Source organism: Chiloscyllium plagiosum, chromosome 2, assembly GCF_004010195.1.
Source record: "Chiloscyllium plagiosum isolate BGI_BamShark_2017 chromosome 2, ASM401019v2, whole genome shotgun sequence".
Lineage (NCBI taxonomy): Eukaryota > Metazoa > Chordata > Chondrichthyes > Orectolobiformes > Hemiscylliidae > Chiloscyllium > Chiloscyllium plagiosum.
The window spans coordinates 102,691,869-102,713,119 of NC_057711.1; the positions used below are offsets into that span (position 1 = coordinate 102,691,869).

At 39.9% G+C, this 21,251-nt stretch overlaps 1 protein-coding gene across 1 annotated transcript in view; it reads right to left on the bottom strand.

The window, feature by feature from the left end:
- Positions 1-21,251, bottom strand: part of ric1 (RIC1 homolog, RAB6A GEF complex partner 1) — a 212,414-nt gene that overhangs the window by 107,820 nt on the left and 83,343 nt on the right. Inside the window, exon 3 of the mRNA XM_043715245.1 lies at positions 4,911-4,990. Within this exon, the coding sequence (XP_043571180.1) occupies positions 4,911-4,990 (80 nt within the window). The remainder of the gene's footprint in view (positions 1-4,910; positions 4,991-21,251) is intronic.

The window sequence follows — 21,251 nt, forward strand, 5'->3', positions numbered from 1 at the left end:
CCCATTAGTTTGTCTAATACTTCTTTGATGATGGTACTTAATTATTCCCCAGTATTCTTTAGCGTTAATAGAATGTTTAAGATATTTTCCACCATAAAGAATGATGCAAAATATCTATTTAACTTCTCTTCCATTTCCTTGTCTCCTGAAACCATCTCCCCAGATTCATTTTCTAAGGTGCCTATGTTCACTTTGACCTCTGTCTTTCTTTTAAATACTTAAAGAAGTTCTTAGTGCCAGTTTTTATATTTCTCACCGGTTTTCCCTTATACTTTATTTTCTCTGTCTTAATTATCTTTTAGTCCTTAGAATTTATTGCAGGGTTCAGAGATATCACTGACTTTGGCCTCCTTATATGCTATCTCTTTCAACTTAGTTTGCTTGGTTTATCCCTCTCTTAGATTCTCCTTGCTGGGATGTATTTTTATTGAGAGGCACGAACTACCTCTTTCAATATATGCCACAGCTTCTTACTATAATTTCTGCTAATCTATCCATCAAGCAGATTTTAGCTAACTATATCCTCATTTAATTGCAATTCCCTTTATTTAAATTAAATACAGTTGTTCTGACCCAAATATTTCACTCTCGAATTGAATATTAAATTCTACCATATTATGATCACTACTTCCTTGGGGATCTTTTACTCAGAAGTTATTTATTAGACCTGCCTCATTACCCATCACCAGATTCAAGATATCGTGTTCCCAGTCGGCCCCATGACATATTGCTCTAGGAAACTGTCCCTAATACACAATGAATTGCTCTCTCAAAATTAATTAAATCTCACAACATGAAGATTAAAGTCCCCCATAATGATTGCTGTATTCTTTTTATATGCTCCTGTTACGTTTTGATTTGTAGCCTTTCCCAGAGTTCCCAATGCTTACTGAGAATACGATAGACAAACTGATGGTGCAAGTTGAGGTAAATGAATATGTTCGCCTTGCCATTATAGAAACTTGGTTACAAGGAGATCAGAACTGAGAATTTAATATTCAAGTATATTTCACCTTTTGGAGAAACAAGACTAGGAAAGAGTGATGGGGTGGGACTGTTAATAAACAATGAAGTGACAGTTGCGAGAGATGATCTAGACTCAGATGAAGTGCAGTACCTTTTGGTGAAGGTTAAAAAAAGCAAGGGAATGAAAACATTCATAGGAGTAATATACTGACCCTTAAACGTGCAGAAAAAATCCTGAGTGCACTAGTAGCTACATTAACTACCAATTTATGATAATCAGTTGAGCTGTAATGTGGTTACAGAGGCAATATATGCAATGACTGCCCTCTGTAATCAATGTTCAAGTCTCATACATTTTTGAAGTTACCAGGGAGTTTGGGAAACTTACCTTGTTGCATTGTCAGTGGCAACACTTCAGTCCAAGTTGACTTATCAACCAATTAACATTCTTTCTTCCTTTAGTACAAACTGTTGAGCTAGCTTGAAATGTAATATTCTCACATTTGAGTCAGTACAAAATGAACAGCTTTGCATCTTATTTCTTTTTTCAAGTTCTGTACTGGAGCAGAGTTATGAAACCTAAATTACCCAATTTCATCAGTATCAAAAGTACTACCTTCCCAAATTTATATCCAGGGTAGTGAATTTAGAAGAGTTTTTCTTTCTGTCTTGCTGACTAGTTGGTCATTGTCCTGTTGCCATACATCAGCATGTCAGGAGTTATGTTTGACAGTGCTGTATGTTAGTGTTCTATATTAATTGATTATTCAATACATGATTAGTCATATGGCTGAATGTGGTGGTTATACCTTCAAAACTACATTAATGGCTAAACAAAGTTGTTGTAATTGTATTCAATTTCACCTTTTCCTTCTAAATATGGTCAAAGAGTTTACTATCAGATTTTCTAAGTAGTGATACTTTTTCAGCACTGGGTCAGAAAGCAAAACAGACAGAGGAATATAGCAAAAAATGTTGGGACTAGCAAATGTCCCTTTGGCAATATGACAACATTAAATCTGTCAGATTGATCGTCATATTGGAGTATAGATTTGTGTAATTTTAACCACAGACCGATATAAGGAGCAGAATATTAAATCTTGCTAATGATAACAGGAACACTTCTACATATTGTGACCATTTTGCACAGAAAGGATTTGGAAAACAAAAATTAGCATTCTTAAAAGCGAACATACAATTGTACACAATTGAAACAGGAAAGAAATGGTACATGAAACATTTACAAGCAAAGCTACGAAATTGCTTCCCCGTAGACTCTAAGTAATAAGAACATTTTAAGGCGTCTCTGTGATTGATAGGTACTTCCTCACAGGTATTCTATTGAGATCCATTGGAAGACTCACTTTCTGCAAGCTGCCCGGTTGGTTATGAAGACAGGATAATAAAATCAGAGACAAAAGCAGTCCCAAAAACTAATTATTCAGAACGTTTGCACATTGGACAGATCAGAGTCATACAGCATGGAAACAGGCCGTTTGATCCAAATAATCAATGCTAACCACATTTCCAAACTAAACTAATCTCACCTTATCCCTCCATATCCTGGTGCTACAGAATTCTTAGCATTTGGAAAAGAATAGTACATCCACAAGTATATAAAGCTAAGTCAGTTGACAGTAGAACAAACACAATACTAAATTATTTACAAAGTGAAAAATTGTGGTATATTCTTTACTATTTCTTTGAAGTACAATCTTGTAGAAAATGTATTTGATAAAAGATGAAATTTAATGCAAGACATGAGGTGATAAGTTAGGGAATAAAAACAGAACAGAAAACTCAGCCCTGGTCAAACCAGGTGAATGCAAGATGTGGAGAGAGGCCTCACACAAGGATTTGCTAAGAATGCAAATTTAAACATAGAAGAGTAGGCCTTATATGGGTCTAAATCAAAGATCGTTGATTAGTTTTATAGGAATTTGGATCTGCTGCATAAAGCTAATGAGACTCACAAACATACCAACTGCGAGATGAAGGTGGTGATTTGGCACTTGAAGTCTGCTCTGCCATTTAACAAGATAGCCAGGCCCCGTAACTCAGCGGTTAGAGTACTGCTCTTGTAAACCAGAGGCCATGAGTTCTAATCTCACTGGGGCCTCTTTACATTTAACACAGTTGCCAGCCCCTACTCAGTTTCAACACTTGGTCATTGTCAATATTTGGATGTGAGACTGAGGTGTACAATGTGAAAATCACACAACACCAGCTTATAGTCCAATAGGCATTTATAGGGGTGACACGGTGGCTCAGTGGTTAGCACTGCTGCCTCACAGCATTAGGGTCCCAGGTTTGATTCCAGCCTCGGGCGATAACTGTGTGGAGTTTGCATATTTGCCCTGTGTCTACGTGGGTTTCCTCCGGGTGCTCCGGTTTCCTCCCACCATCCAAAGATGTGCAGGTTGGGTGAATTGGCCATGCTAAATTGCCCATAGTGTTAGGTGCATTAGTCAGAGGGAAATGGGTCTGGGTGGGTTACTCTTCGGAGGGTCGGTGTGGACTAGTTGGGCCGAAGGTCCTGTTTCCACACTGTAGGGAATCTAATCTTAAAAAACGATGACTGGCCTATTTAGGCTTCAAATTCCACACATGCTCATCCAAACACAATGACCTTCAATTCCCTAACCATCCATCCACCCCCAGCTTGACCCTATCTTAATTACCTTCTTAGTCAGAGCGCTACAAATGTTCATACCCTTAGAAAAGAATTCTCCTCACCTCTGTTCAGAAAGGTTAACCCTTTAGTTCTGGACTCACCCACAAGAATGAGTCCTTTCTACATCCAGCTTTCCCAGATTTTTAAAAGACCAATTCACCGCTCACTTCCTAAACTCTATTGGAAACGAGTCCAATCAGTTTAATCTATCTGTACAAGACAATCCCTCATTTCAGGTATCAATCTCGCAAACCTTCTCTAACCTCATCTAATGATGATCTATTTACATCATTCCTTAAAAGTTGACCATACCATACTCAAGATGTAGACTCATTAATTCGCCATAAAAGTTCGGATGTACAGCTTAAGTTATGTCAAGGTCCACTTGTAATAAACGAGAGCACTCCATTAGTCTTTTTTATTAATTGCTGTACCTGCCTGCTAACTTGCAATTCATGCACTTGCGCACCTAAATTCCTCTGCATCTTGTCAGTTTTTGTTTAAGTAACATTCTACTTTAATTCTTGCAACCAAACTGAATTATGATACATTTTCCACATTCCCTTATCGGCCAGATTTTTGCTCAGTCACTCAATCTATCTATAGCTGTCCACACACTCATGTCAACTTCGCAATATTAACTATTTTTGCACCATATGCAAATTTAACCACCATGCCTTCCCTTCCTTCATCAAAATCATATTTAGTAGTATCATTTCGATCTGCAACCTGTCATGTGGTCCTACCTGAGAGGTGACATACTGCATCTACTGACCAGGCAGAACCACTCACAGCAAAATTGGAATAATTCCACTTCCATCCATTATTAGAACTTGAAATACACATTTATGCCTAGCTTGATTACTTCCACAATGGCTCCGAATTATCGTCAAAAATGACGTCTTTACTATTTGTTTGATTTCACAGCAAGAAGGATATACTGAAAAGCAGTTCCAACCAGCTCAACCAACACAATATAGGGTACTGCAACTTGCTCTCCAGAATTGTATTAAACTAAGAATACCAGCTACACTGGCTTGAAGTATTGATTGTTCTGATTGTATGCTGTAATGTAGCAATAACTTTATGGGTGAAACGGAAAGAGAAAATGTGTTTGTGGAAGCTGAAAATCTTTGCAAAACAACTCTCCATACTTTTCTGCAAGCAAACTGAGATTAGCTGGCAGTGTTAAACTCACAGATAATCCTGCACTAAAGATCAGTATCAAAGGAATACCACTCCCATTTCAAAATTAAAAGTTAAAACTTACTTGGGATATACTGGTTCATATAAGCATTTCTCTTGTCCTGAGCACACAATGTCAAAGAGTAAGATGTATCCATTTGTAGTCTGAAAGAAATAGAAATCAAAATACTTAATAAAAACTTCACTCACGTAGTCATTTTTCCCAGTAGAATGGAAGCATTTTTGCAATGATACAAATTTCAATGTGAAGGGTGAAAATCAGTCAACAAAATTAGCCATGTCCTTATGCAAACTTATTTATTCAGGTTTTACAATTATCTTCTACTGACATTTAATATATTGAGTTCTTTAAAATGATCATTATAACAATCATGCATCAGCAACTATTAGCTGTGCTTGAAGCTTTTTGACAATTGATAATAGGTTCAACTTTTACTTTTAAAAAGTATTTCTAGATATGCAAACTGGATTTGCTCCCTTTACAATATCACTAATGTTGAAAATAACAAGGAAAAAGACCCCATTCACAAGGTTATAATTCTTACAGAGCAGTAAAACAAAGTAACAGATGCATTAATGTGCAGAGATAATGCTCTGTAAAATTGCAAAGGGTTGCACTTGAAATGTGAGAGAGGTTTGATAGTACTTTCACAGGGTACTTTTGAGATTGCCTTCAGGGATACTTTTTATTTATCACCAACTCATTAATTAGGTGATCCAATCATGTAGTGACACAATCTACATTTGTGTTGATGAGTGCATTTGGACTCTCATTAGAATTTGATAACCATATTGATGACAATGCCAACAAAACAATTAAGTCTGAAGTCACATGACACCAGGTTATAGTCCAACAGGTTTATTTGAAATTGCAAGCTTTCGGAGTATAGCCCCTTCATCAGGTGAAGTGAGAGAGAAGAACATAGACACAGAATTTATAGGCTGAGAGATCAAAGATCAGACAAATAGTGTGATTTGAGAGTCAAATAATAAGTCTCTGCAGGTGATCAAGTGTCAGACGGAATGAGTAAAGTGTCAACAGCTGAATAACATGTGAAGGGATGATTAATAATGTGATTAAATGAGGCATAGAGGTAATAACAAAAAATTAAAAATAAAGTGATGCTGAAGACAAACCAAATGATTGGAATAATATGATAGTACATATTACAAGAGTTGCACATAAAAGGTTTAACCAAAGAATAAATCATACAAAACTATACTATTAAAATAGAGAGATCATAATTTATCAAGGTGATGGTGTCAAAACAGGACAGTAAGAAACATTTTCCAGATACAGAATGTGGTGGGGTCACATGTAGCGCGACATGAACCCAAGATCAGGGTTGAAGCTGTCTTCATGGGTATGGAACTTGGCTATCAGTATCTGCTTGGTGATTCTGCACAGTTGTGCATTTCAAAGGCCGCCTTGGAGGACGCTTAACCGAGGATCGGAGGCTGAATGGCCTTGACTACTGAAGTATTCCCCAACTGGGAGGGTACATTCCTGTCCGGCAATTGTTGCGCTGTGTACATTCATCCGCTGTCATAGTGTCTGCATGGCCTTGCCATATACCATGCCTTGGTGCATCCTTGCCTGCAGTGTACAACATAGATCGAAACATGTGTATCTGCCGTGTACCAGTGATGCAAGTATTCATGTCGATAATCTGACATGTCTTGCAGAGGTTACCATGGCAGGGTTGCGTGATGTTGTGGTTGATTTTGTTCTGAAGGCTGGGTAGTTTGCTACAAATGATGATCTAAGATTTGGTGGTTGTTTGAAGGCAGGAAGTGGAGGCGTAGGGGTGAACATGGCAAGATGCTGATCTTCATTGATGATGACATGCTGATGGCTGCAAAGAACATGGCGAAGCCTCCCCACTCCAGGGAAGTACTGGGCGACAAAGTCTATCTGTTGTATCCTGTGTCTGTCTTCTGAAGAGGTTGTTGTGGTTTTTCACTGTGACACGGCGGAACTGGCGATCAATGAGTTGAGCATCGCATCCCATTGTTATGTTGGCGCCTTTCAAAGTCTTTAGATGTCCATCGTCTTCCTCCTCACCTGAGCAGGTTCTGTGTATGCTTAGGGTGTGTCCGTCGGAAATGGCTTCTTTGATATGTTTAGGTTGGAAGCTAGAGAAGTGCAGCATTGAGAGGTTATCCAGGGGCTTGTGGTCGAGTGAGGTACTGAGGCATCCATCCTTGATGTATGTGTGCAAGAATAAGACCGATTCTGAAAAGTAGTCCATGGTAAGTCTTATGATGGGATAAAACTTGTTGATATTGCTTTGTCGTTATTTCAGTGATTGCTCGCCATGAGTCCAAAGGAAGAAAACGTTGATGTATCTGATGAATCGCACTGGTTGGAGGACCTGCGTAGCAAAGAAGTCTTGCTCAAACTTGTGCATGAAAATGTTGGCATATTAGGATGCAAATTTGACCCCCACGGCTGTTGTGAGTGTCTGGATGAAGAACTGGTCGCCAAAAGTGAAGACGCTGTGGACAAGGATGAAGCAGATGAATTGTAGGATGGTATCTGGCATATACAAGATCTGCTCAGATGAGGAGGAACGTGATGTACACTTAAAGATTTTGAAGGATGCCCTCATAAGAACAGGATACAATGCTCAATTCATTGATTGCCAGTTCTGATGTGCCATAGCGAAAAACTGCAACAACCTCCTCAGACGACAGACACAGGATATGCCCGATGGAGTACCCTTTGTCATCCTGTACTTCCCCGGAGCGGACAGTCAACGCCATGTTCTTCGCAGCCTTCAACATGTCATCGATGATGATGAGCATCTCGTCAAGATCATCCCAATGCCTCCACTTCTCGCCTTCAAACAACGAACAAACCTTAAACAGACCATCATTTATGGCAAACTACCCAGCCTTCAGGACAGTATCAACCACAACACCATACAACCCTGCCATGGCAACCTCTGTAGGACATGTCAGATCATTGACATGGACACTACCATCACACGTGGACATGGCAGATACTTATGTGACTTGGCCAATGTTGTCAATGTCATACACAGCAGGCAAGGATGTATGGTATATTAGTGAGACCATGCAGACACTACGACAACGGATGAATGGACACCGTACAACAATCGTCAGACAGGAATGCTCCCTCCCAGTTGGGAGGCACTTCAGCGGTCAAGTGCATTCAGCCTCTGATCTTTGGGTAAATGTCTTCCAAAGTGGTCTTCGAAATACACAACAAGGCAGAACTGCCAAGCAGAAACAGATAGCCAAGGTCCATAACCATGAAGACGGCCTCAAATGAGATCTTTGGTTCATGTCGTGCTCCATGTGATCCTACCACACTCCTGAATCTGTAAAATCTTCCTTACTGCCTTGTTTTATCACCACCACCTTGATAAATTATCATCCTACCTTAACTAGTTTGTACAGTTTTGAATTTATTACTTTGTTAGACTCCCGGCATACAAATCTTATAATTATCATGTTATTCCAGTCATTTGGTTTGTCTTCAACATCACTTTATTTTTACTTTTTTGTTATTACCTCTATGCCTCATTTAATCACATTATAGGTCATCCCTTCGCTTGTTATTCAGCAGTTGACTACCTTATTCACTCCGTTTGACGCTCTTGACCACCTGCAGAGACTTATTATTTGACATTCAAAAAACCATTTGTATGATCTTTTGAGCTCTCAGCCTATAAATTCTGTGTCTATGTTCTTCTCTCTCAACTTGACAAAGAGGCTATACTCCAAATGCTTGTGATTTCAAATAAACCTGTTGGATGACAACGTGGTGCCATGTGACTTCTGACTTTGTCAAATCCAGTTCAATACAGGGACCTCCACACCAAGAAAACAATTGAACTTAAAGGTACATCACAAGGAAAACACTTATTTCCTAGACATTATGGTATTAAGTTGGTACAAAGCAACATGTATAAAATTTACCAGAAAAGTTTTATTCAAAGTAACTGACACAGCCTTCTACACAAAGAAAATTGGCATTACCCTAAAAATATCTTGGACAGACTAGAGAGGTCAGAGTGAAAGTGACTCCATTGCACATGCGCAAAACTGCAATAATTTAGTCACGTAATTACAGGGCAACCCAATCTACTGCATCTCAGATTTAATTTAACAATTGACAGTACTCATTACAATAGATTCCACTACATATTTTCTAAGAAACTAAAGATTCTGCATATTTTTATAAATAATTCATTTTATGCCAGCAATTTAACTTTTCTCTGCCTTCGAGTTAGGTGAGCATTCCATTGTTGACAGGTTTAAAACATCTCTCTCTCCTTTGTAACAACCTCCTCTCCTTGTCCTCCCCTTGATGGGAACCGTGGCTTTAATGCAAATTCATCCTAAATCCAGCCTTGCACAAGATGGCTTCTTAACCGAGCCTTAGCACAAAGTCCCTCCAGCATACCACTAAAGGCTCCACGGTGACTCCTTCATCACTAGCACTTATTTTCATAACTGCTCGCTGGACCTCCTACTCAGAGGTTGCTTCTCTTTTGCACCAGGGAGACCCAGTCTATGAATGCAAGAACAAAGCAAGTGTGAACAGTCTAAGGTGAAAATCTTCGAGGAGAAAGTGAGGTCTGCAGATGCTGGAGATCAAAGCTGAAACTTTATTGCTGGAACAGCACAGCAGGTCAGGCAGCATCCAGGGAACAGGAGATTCGACGTTTCGGGCACAGGCCCTTCTTCAGGAATGAGCAGAGTGTGTTAACTGAACCTTGTGGAATATCACGAAACGTCGATTCTCCTGTTCCCTAGATGCTGCCTGACATTCTGGTGTCCCTTGTGATCCTAAGAATGGGTCTGGTCACAACGTCACTCCATATAGTTAGACTGTGCCATACCAGCTGTCCCTTGTAGAGAAACCTGTGTGGAAACCGCTTTTCACCGCAGGTCTACTAAGCATCATTAGCATTAGCGCAATATCCAGAAAAAGGTCAGAAGTCACATGACATCAGGTTTTAGTCCAACAGGTACATTTCAAATCACAAGCTTTTGGAGCACTGTTCTTTCGTCAGGTAACATCAATACTAGCACCTCTACATCATGTTGAAAAAGGAGAGGGTGGGTCCTATCAAAGTTGAAACTTTATTGCTGGAACAGCACAGCAGGTCAGGCAGCATCCAGGGAACAGGAGATTCGACGTTTCGGGCACAGGCCCTTCTTCAGGAATGAGCAGAGAGTGTTCAGCAGGAGAAGATAAAAGGGATCCTTCCAGCCCGGCACCGCCTTCCTGGCCTGCAGTCTTCTTCTTGACCTCTCCGCCTCCATCCTACTCCGACCTATCACCCTCACCTTGACCTCTTTCCACCTATCACATTTCCAACGCCCCTCCTCCAAGTCCCTCCTCCCTACCTTTTATCTTCTCCTGCTGAACACTCTCTGCTCATTCCTGAAGAAGGGCCTGTGCCCGAAACGTCGAATCTCCTGTTCCCTGGATGCTGCCTGACCTGCTGTGCTGTTCCAGCAATAAAGTTTCAGCTAAGGTGAAAATCACCTTGTTTGAATAAATGACAAAAAAGGAGCGAAACCTTCATTAAGAAGTGAAGGTCTTCGCTGCAGAAGCAGTAATGCTTAATCAGATGTTGACTTTTATTCCCTCTATTCTTTTACCTATGTGTAAAAGATATCCTTACTGTACATGAAGGTCAGAGAATCAGAAATTGATGGTTATATTTTCAGTACACTAGCCTATACCAGATAAAACTGAGTGCAACTTAATTACAAATCATCTGGTATTGAGAAGAAGGAAGTAGCTCACGTATGAAATGGATTAAAATCAGAACTAAAGATTCAAAGTGAATGGATAATCCTACTTAAAACTTAAGTGGTGAAAGTTTGGTAAGTGCAATTGCCCAAAAGGATCAGAGTGTCCTTGTCCACAGATTATTAGAAGTTACGAAGTGTAGTAACCAATTAGAACAAAAATGCTATTATAGTATTCAGTTCAAGGGGATTTGAGTACCAAAGAGATAGATGCTTTGCTGCACTTACTCAGAACTCTAATGAGACCTCACATATGGTATAATGTACAGAATTGATCATCTTATTAAAAGGAAGATGCACTTGCCATAAAAGTAGTTTAGAGGTTCACCCAATTAAGCTCTGCAAAAAATATATTCTTTAATGGAGAAGAGATTGGGAAAACCTGGGTCTGCCTTTTGAGAATGAGAGGTGGTATTATTGAAACTTACAAAATTCTTATAGGGTGTAACATATATAGGATGTTTCCCGTGGCTCTACTCCAGGGGACATAAATGGCACTCCCCTAACCTGAGATTAGCAGGAATTTCTTCAGTGAGTGGGGAATCATTTTGCATTCAGAGCGCTCTGGGGAAGAAAATTTCAACCACTGAACAGGTTCAAAACAGAAATTGATAGATTTTTAAATACTGATGACATTAAGGCATATGGAGATGGGGTGAGAACTTAACATAGAGATAAATGATCAGCTATGGATTCGAATGATAGGCCAAACTTAATGGGCTGAATGGCCTACAGCTGTTCCTATGTTACTACTGCCAAAAGCAGGTCATTAGGTTAGTGTTTCAGGATGCAATGCCATTTAAAAAAACTTTTGTTGCAACTTAACTTGTTGTTCTGCTCTTTTTTTAATTCATTGGATGTAGACATTGGCTGGCCAGCATTTATTGCCCATCCCTAACTACCCAGAGATCATTTAACAGTCACTTGGGTCTGGAGTCACAAGTAGGCCAGGCTAGGTAAAGTTCATGGTTTCCTTCCCTGAAGGACATTGTTGAAGCAGATAAGTTTCTCTGACAATCAGCAATGGTTACATTAGACCACTCAGATTTTTACTGAATTCAAATTCCATCATCTGCATGGCAGAATTCAAACCTAGATCCTCAGAACATTGTCTGGGTCTGTGAATTAACAGTCCAGCGATAATACTACTAGGTCGTCACCTTCCCTGATGGAATTGGGCAGCATCAAAACACAGCTAACAAAAAGATATTAATTTAACAAATTATCAGTTAAGGCTGTTTGTCAGCTATCCAGGGGTTTAATGTTTCTTATTTAATATCCTGATAATTAATTGTGACCTTCAGTAACCAAACAACAGAGTATGACTGGTTGACAGCTTCCACAATTATTTGCTAAGAGGAGGCTGAAACATTTAGTAACTTTTTAAAAAACCTTCAAATCACCGAGGTGATGAATTATTTGCAAATTAACATAGTTTAAAACTAAATAGAATTCTCCTATTCGGGGGTGGGGGGGGAGGAGGGAGAGAACATGTAGATGATGCAATTGCAATGAATGCTGTGTGCTTAATTAAATTTATATGAGATACAGTTAAAAGTGTAGTAACTGCTTGTTTAAAATATATTAATTTTACAATGGAATCACATTAGCTGTGCCCTCAAGGATCCTTTTGGTGGGTGGATGTGGTCAGTTATTTTGGATGAAAACACACTTTTTACTGCATCTCAGATATAAATTTAACAACGGACAGTGCACTTTATAATTGTAACCACCATATTTCCTCATAGAATAACTCCCGAAGGCATGTAGCCTTAGAGATACTATTTGCAAATAATTAATTACTTCAGAAATTTTAAGTTTTCCCAAGTCTGTCTGTGCCTGATGCTCCTTAGTGGACAGATTGAAGACAGTTCTCGCTTCTTTGCAGTTTCCTACTCTCTCACTCACCTTGCAGCCTCCTTGGTTTCCTTGTCTGCTACTGCATCCCTTACCTCAGCCTCCTCGAATTTTCCCACCACCTCACAACGTTCGTCCCTCTTCTCTCCCACAACTATGCAGCTTCCTCTTTTCTCCCTCCCAACTCCCATGAATCCAGCAGACAGTTGGTTACCTTGCAGAAAAGCAGATCTCAGCTCCTCTCCTCCTATCTCAAAAGCTCCTCCTTTCTGACTTCAGCAAAGAGGTTTCAGGTTTCCAGACCTTCACACCACTCCTTAGTTCCCAGCACTTCGAGCAGACAATCCAAGAAAACTCCCTTATTGCTAGTACTTATTAACATAAGGTGCACGCTGCTCACTCAGGTTTTTTCACTCCCTATCAGTGAATCCACCAGCACCAATCATGGGAGACCAGCCGATGAGTGGAAACGTTCTTCACCATTTCCTCCCATTCAATTGACAGGGGTGATTTTTCTCCAATTTTTGCCCTCAAAGAATTTTCCACTTAATTTTGGTGATACTTGGAGATGATTTGTTTTGTTCACATGTATTTTGAATGTGGTTTGAAAGCGCATTTCTAAACTTTCAGTCAAGTGCCAGTTCCAGACAGTAGAGATTACAGGTAGTTCTCCCAAAACACACATTTATTAAACACGAATTGTCTGCAACACGATTTGTAAATTGCTGACTTTTTTTCAGTGAAATGAACTCCCATTCGCTGTTACACAATTCTCACCCCTGGCACTAGGTGTCACAGTTCACAGAGGACTAGACTCCACGTCAGCATCACGTAATTGGTTGGCTCATGAGCTTTCTCGTGAAGGGGCACCAAAGGATGGGGTAGTTAATAAATCAGGCAGATTTTGTAAAATAAAGTGACAGATATGCCAAGCATCACAATATGAAACCCTCTGAAAAACTCGACATTTAACCAAAGAAATTAAGATTCAGCCCTTGGTTCATCAAGGCAGGTTTCATTCTGGGATCTGACTTGTGCAGTGTTACTATTGGATGGGATCAGAAGACTGGCTAGAATGGAGTGCAGCCAGTAGGTATAGATGCCAATTGAGAGTAATCAGTTGAAGATTCTGATGACTTGCACTATACAGTATTTTTGCTTCGATTTTTACTGGGTTTTTTTTGGTGGTTCGCCCCTAACCCTGTTTTTCCCATAGGCCTCACTATTTCTGCTGCACGATTTTCTACAACATAGCATCATGCGGCAATGCAATTACGGCGTTATAGCAGAACTACCTCTATTTCTATCTAAAATACTTCCAGTTTATCCTTCAGTGCAGCCCAGAAAATGCACTGCCAATTAAAGGAAATAGCTGTGCCAGGATGCACGAACCCATTCTGAAGTCCTGACTGTGTACAGTTCATGGAGCAAGGAGGAGTAAACTAAAATTAAATGCAAAATAGTGCCAAAGTAATGCTCCACCTCCAGCAGCAATGGTTTCCAGCAAACACCTCATTTCAGTTTATTATACGTTTATTCCTAACCTTTCAAGTCTTGGGTCTTAACCCAATTCGAGTTGATTCCTAGTATCTGCTGAGATATCTGATAATAGGCTCTAGTGTTCTTCTCCCTTCATAATTTATTTTAAATTCAAGTATCATTCTGATGACAAGTCAAAGAAATGAAATATTCATACTGTTTCTTTCTCTACTGATGCTACAAGATTGTTGAACAGGTTTTGTTTTTATTTCTGAAACCTAGCATCCACATTTTTCTTCTTTTGGAGCATTCTGGTATAGGCACAATAACATTTCCAAGATCAATATACTTTCCCAACGGTACAGTACTCAGAACTACTTCCTGTATTCTCAGTGTGATATAACCATGACTTTACATAGTTATTGCAAAACATCTGCCGCCTTGCATTGTAATACTCTACTTCAAGGCCAGCACTTTGTTTTGCCATTTTTGTCATTCGCCGGCTTATTTTCTGTACCTGTTCATGACATTTTAATGATGTCGATGAACTCCCTGCTCTTCAAACTTGGAAAGGTCCCACAAGATACAAAAACTCCCAGAAATGTGAAAACACCAAGGGATTAGAGAGACGAGAAATTGAAATAAATTATCAGTAAAACAAAACAGTATGTGAGAAATTAATAGCACTGAAGGTTTCAACAGCTGGAAGGTCTAGAAACATGGCCTGGTGTCAGAATAAGGGCTAGGTTATCAGAACTGAGATAAGGAGGAATTTCTTCAAATGGCAATAAAGTTTGGAATTCTGTGTCAAGGGCTGAAGAGGGTCAATCACTGTGTTCAATAGAGATCAACAGTTTTCTAGATATGGAAGAAATCAACAGAAGTAGGAATAATATAGGACAATAGCATTGAGATAGATTAGCCATGATCTAACTGAATGGCATAGCGGGCCAAATGGCCTTCTCCTGTTTCTATTTTCTACACTGTAGTGATATAAGCACATTACTAAGTTAAAGCAAAGTACTGCAGGTGTTTGAGATCTGAAATATATAAAAAAACACTGTAGCAGCTAAGCAGGTCTGGCAACATCTATTGAGAGAGGGGCTCTTCAGTCTTATTAAACTTGAAATATTAACACTGTATTTCTAAGTTAACAGCCTTTGAAAGTGGTCAGCTGTTATCCCTGCTTTACAAAGGAAAGAAAAATAGTAGGGAAGATGACCTGGTAAAAACTAACCAGGCTCCAAATAAATCTCCTGCTGCAAAGATAATTAAACACTAGGTGACAACTTTCTAAAAAAACAACAGAAGCAATGCACTAGTCTCTTAACCCGTAATACTTTTGATAAACTATCAATCTCAATTCTAAAATTAACAATTGACCTTGCATCAGTTATCAACTGCAGAACAGTTCTAACTTCTGACATTCTTTAAGTGTAGAAACATTTGGTAACATTACCCCGAGAGAGGTCCAACTCTAACTTTGGACTATTCTCATGACCTTGGAGAGAAACCATTTCCAGTGGCTTGGGAGTCTATGTTACCCATTATTTCCTCTTAAAATCAAATTCAACTGAGTCACAACCATTCTAGAGAACTCAGACTTGCGTAATCTCAATTCATAATTTCATTTTGAACTTGTAGTTATTATGCAGCACCCTCTCTCTGAGGTCAAATATATTCTACCCAGGATGTTTCACTCAGAACTGTACTTCAGGTGTGGGTATAACCAGGGCTTTGTATAAATGTACAAATGCTTAGACTATCTTGCATTCAAATCTTTAATACAGAAAGATCAGCGCTTCATCTGCCCATTTGACTGTTATCTGTACATGATCCTGACATTAAAAATTATCTATGTATCTGGGCACTGAGTCTCAGATCTCCACTTTTTCCACTTTTCACCATTTAGAAATTACTCTAGTCTATCCTTTGTAAACCCAAAGTGGACATCTTCATTTGTTGCAATTGAAATCCCCTTGTGTATTTTTACCAATTCAATTAGTCTACTTAACTTTCTTGATGATTTTACACCTCCACCAAAATTGCTTATAATTCTGCTCAGGTTTCTCAGGTGTGATGCAATCTTCACAAATCATGCTGAAATTGTAAGATTTCAGGCACTACACTATATTTTTGCTGGAGCAAAAATGAAATCACCACACAAAGCAAAAACAAGAAGCAGCAGATTTTTGACTGCCATTCATATAAAGTGCTTCAAACAAGTACACAGGCACAGGATTAATGTTTAACAAACAAGACTACAGGACTAAAACATTAAATACTGTAAACGGATGGATAGAAGTGCTATAACATGATTGTCCACTCATTTGAAAAGCATCTGACATCACAGTTGAAAGATTACTGGGATCCTCTTGGTCTCTTCCAATTATACATGCAAATATAACAGAAATTATGATATCATTTGACTGCAACACATTCAGAATATCAGAGGTTTGGACTTCAATTTTTAGTCATGTCCTTCAGACATTAAGTAAGAGTTGAATTAACGTTTTTTTAAAAAAGTTTGAAAATATACAGTACCATAAAGTAATGAAGAACAACCCATGGGATCATCATGAAATAATTTTCTTAAAACCCTGTTGTTGTTAACTAAAATGGCTTATATGCAACTCCAGCCAAAACTTAATTGCCCTCTGAAGTGATCTAGCAAATCATTTAATTGCAAAGCTATTAAAAAGGAACAAAATAAATTTGGACAGACACCTCAGCTGTAATCGAATCAGAAGACAAGGTAAAATCAGACTGCCCAATCAATCTTGAAAGTCCTCACTGCTGGGATTGAAGTCAATGTTGGAGAGCTGTCTCAAACTTGATCATTGTGAGACCATGTTCAAATAACAACCGAAATCGGTGAGTGGCAAAAATAGCCTCCTTTATTCAGCAATCCCAAGTAGGAAAAGTTTGAGGCGGCAACAGAATCCCAAAATATAGTTCTTACATTATCCCTTTTATACACAGTTCTTACATATATTAAAATTCAATTACTGGGATCCAAGATGGCAGCAATCTAAGAAGATCGCACTGCAGAGCTCCGTATCACAGCACAAGTGGGACAAAACCTTTTAACTCGCCCAACCCGATAATACAATATCTTGGGACTCTGGAAAGATTGTGGAGACCCAAGAAACTTCTAAAACTTAACTTGCCTGCATTTCCAACCATCCAGAGATGCCGAAAAAGGGAGGAGTAGCATCCGAGGTCAGGTCTGCAGTTCAGCCTGCAGGATCCTCTGAGTCGATTACTTTCCAGGCCCTAGTGAACGAGCTCGTGAAACCTTGTGAGATGATGGGGAAACAGATTGAAGAGAAGCTGACTCCAATCTCTCTCATGCTGCAGAGGTATGAGCAGCAGCTGGGAGACCTGGAGAAGAGGACGAATGAGGTGGAGCACAGGGTCATAGTGGTGAAAGCTGATGCCAGTTCATTCAAGGAGAGGATCCAAGCCCTGGAGACGCATGTCCGTAATTTGCGGGACCAAGCAAATGATCTTGAGAACATAGGCAGGAGAAAAAACATTCGGATCATCAATCTGCCTGAGGGTAAGGAAGGTGAGCGGCTTGCGGAATTTGTTGAGTTCTGGCTGCCGAAATTCCTCGACTTGGAGGCTGGCATGAGAGGATTGAAGATAGAGGGAGCTCACCGGGTCGCAGCATGGAGATCAGGTCTGGGTCAGTGTCATTGTCCTCTCCTTGCGCAGTTCCATCATTACCGGGATAAGGAGAAAGTCATGGAGGCTTCGAGAGTTCAGGGGAAGGATCCGAAGGCCCTAATTTATGAGGGCTCTAAGATCATGTTCTTTCCTGACTTCTCAGTGGCAGTGATCCAGAAACGAAAACCTTATGAGGGTATCAAGACAAAGGGAGCATGGGATTCAGTATTCCGAGGTTTCTGGAAGTGCTTCTGATTACCTTAGATGGATCCATACATCTCTTTGACACGTCGGAGAAGGCAAGAGACTCCGTGGACAAATTAACCTAATTTGAACTATTTCAGTATGTATAAATAGTGTTGTTTGGGTATGTCTTTATCATTTTGTAAAATAAATGGAGGAAGTCTGGTTGGAGCTTTATCTTTCTTTTTTTTTCTCGATTGATAATTATTTGGTTTAAACTATGTTTGGCAATGGTTAAGATGTACATTTTCAGTTTCTAAGTTAGGATATACCAAAGGATAAGTGGGGTATTTATTAATACGTTTTTTAAAAAAAAGTTTTTTTTATTCATATTGGTATTCGATGGGATGTTTACTCTTTTCTGCTTGTGGTTGCAGTGCGATTCTAGCTGGGAGAAGTGAAGGTGGCTGGGGTGGTTAGGTGCCTACATATGGGCAGTTTGGGATGAGTAGTTGCCCTCTCTGGGCAGGGGTTGAGTTCCCCTACTCAGCACTGTTAGCACTTTATATGTTGTTTTATTTTTTGGTTTTTGTTGTTTTTAATTTTCAATAGTTTTGTAGGTTTTTTTAAATGTAGTGGTTCTAGTTTAGCACTTTATATGTTGTTTTATTTTTTGGTTTTTGTTGTTTTTAATTTTCAATAGTTTTGTAGGTTTTTTTTAAATGTAGTGGTTCTAGTTTATGTAGTTTTTATATTTGGTGGATCTTGTGACATGAAGGCTCAGCAGTTTGTGGTTCAGGTTCCTCCTCTCTGGAATTTAAATGTTATTGCAGAAGGTTATGGCTAATGACTTGATTAAGTGGTGTATCTGGCATATCAAGGGAAGTCACTCACGAATTAAGAGGAAGAAGGTACTCTTGAGTCTTAGAAAGGAGAAGGTGGATATTGCTTTGTTACAGGAGACACACTTGGATGACAAGCAACATCTGAAATTACAGCAGAATGGCTTTGACCAAGTTTATTTTTCACAATGTAATACAAGAAGTAGGAGAGTAGTTATATTGGTTAGGAAGAATCTCCCATTTAAGTTGTTAGAGTGCGTTAAAGAGACACGGGAGGTTTGTAATTCTTAAAGCCTTGAGAAATGGGGAAGAATATGATGTTTTAAATGTTTATTGCCCTCCAGCTCGTCCCCTCAAATTTTTGGTATACGCTTTTTCCAAACTGATAGGTCTCGAGTCGAGGGGGAGATTTTAACAGTCTCATGGATCCCACAGTAGACAGGTTGCCCAAAGGTTCCTCAATACCCTCTGTACAAACTAAACAGTTAGTAGATCTGTGTGAGGAGCTAGGGTTGGTGGATGTCTGGAGACATCTCCACGCGACAGGTAGGGATTTTGTTTTTCTCCAATCCGCACAGAAGTCACACTAGGATTGATTTTTTTCTGACCACTGCAGTAACCCTGGAATTGGTGGCATCTTGTACGAGTGGTAATATTACCATCTCTGATCATGCTCCAGTGTACCATATGGTTAAGATTAAGGACATTACAGTGGATTTGAGGTACTCATGAATGGATCTCTTTATCCTCAAGGATAATAAGTTTATGGAATATTTCAGGCATTCCCAGACATCAACTTAGGCTCGGTTGGTAGCTCATCCATCCTCTGGGAAACTGCCAAAGCCTATGCTAGAGGGTTAGTTATTTCATATCCCACCAGTAGGAATCGGCAGAAGGGTGAGCAGCAACATCGCCTTGAAGCATGGTTGAAGGCAGCCGAGAAGGCCTACTTTGACAGACCCTCGTTGGTCAAACTATAGAGGATTACGGTGCTGCGGTCTGCATTGAATTCCCTACTCACGCAGACGGCAAAGAAGGAGCTGGCTTTTGCAAAGTAAAGACTATATCAGCATGATGACAAGCCAGGCAAATACTTAGGGTACTTTACCAGAAAAAGGAGTGCCCCACAAGCCATTACAGTGATTAGGGAAGGGTCTGGGAACCTAACATAATTCTAAAAAGACTAATGTGGCGTTCCAGAGATTTTACTCTAAGTTATACCAATCCGAGGATTGTGAGGAGAGTCAGGCCAAAATGGAATTTCTTTTAAGGATCTGAAGCTCCTGGGTGTGACTCCCGAACAAGAGTCCTTTCTCAATGCCCCATTATCACACCATGAAGTGCAGGAAGCTGAGGCAAAGGCGCCCGGTCCTTACAGTGAATTCTGGAAGGAATTTACAAGTATACCGTCAGGCCCAATGCTCAATATGTTTAATGATTCATACAGTCATGATTGTCTCCCACCATCTCTGAGAGGCGCCAATATTTCACTTATCCTTAAAAAAAAGGAAAGGACCTGGAAGACTGTGTTTCGTACAGGCCCATCTCACTCTTAAATGTGGACTTTAAAATTCTCTCGACTCTTGCATTAAGGCTGGAGACTCTGCGACCTTCTATTATTAAAGAGGATCAGACGTGCTTCATAAAGGGTCGCAGATCCTCCAATAATGCTAGGAGGTTGCTTAATGCAATTCAAGCATGTCAACAACAGTCAATTCAGGGATTGGTGATTTCTCTAGATGCAGAGAAGGCATTTGACCGAGTTGAGTGGCTGCACCTTTTCTATACTCTGGAGCGGTTTGGTTTGGGCAAAGTCTTTATAAGATGGGTAAAGATTCTCTATGGTGGCCCTTTCGCGGCGGTCAACGCAATGGGATACGATCAAATAATTTTAATATTTTAGGGGCAGCCGGCAGGCTGTCCCCTTTCACCATTGCTTTTTACATTGGTGATTGAACCATTGGCGGAGGTCATTCGTAAGGATCCCAATATATCAGCTCCAGACGAGGGGTCAAAATTACTTAAGATTTTGTTGCATGCAGACGATGTCCTAATTTTTCTGACAAATCCAGCAGTTTCAGTGCCTCACCTGATACAATGCATTAGTGCATGTGACGCTTTTTCGGGGTACAAGATAAACATTGTGAAATCAGAGGCTATGCCTATGGGTGGTCTTACGAAGGAGTTAGGTCTTGAGGGCGACTATAGAGTCATAGAGATGTACAGCATGGAAACAGACCCTTCGGTCCAACCCACCCATGCCAACCAGATATCCCAACCCAATCTAATCCCACCTGCCAGCAACCGGCCCATATCCCTCCAAACCCTTCCTATTCATATTCCCATCCAAGTGCCTCTTAAACGTTGCAATTGTACCAGCCTCTACCACATCCTCTGGCAGCTCATTGTGTTGGACAAGGTTCCCCATCGGAGACTGATTAGCATGGTTAGATCTCATGAAATACAGGGAGAACTAGCCATTTGGATACAGAACTGGCTCAAAGGTAGAAGACAGAGGGTGGTGGTGGAGGGTTGTTTTTCAGACTGGAGGCCTGTGACCAGTGGAGTGCCACAAG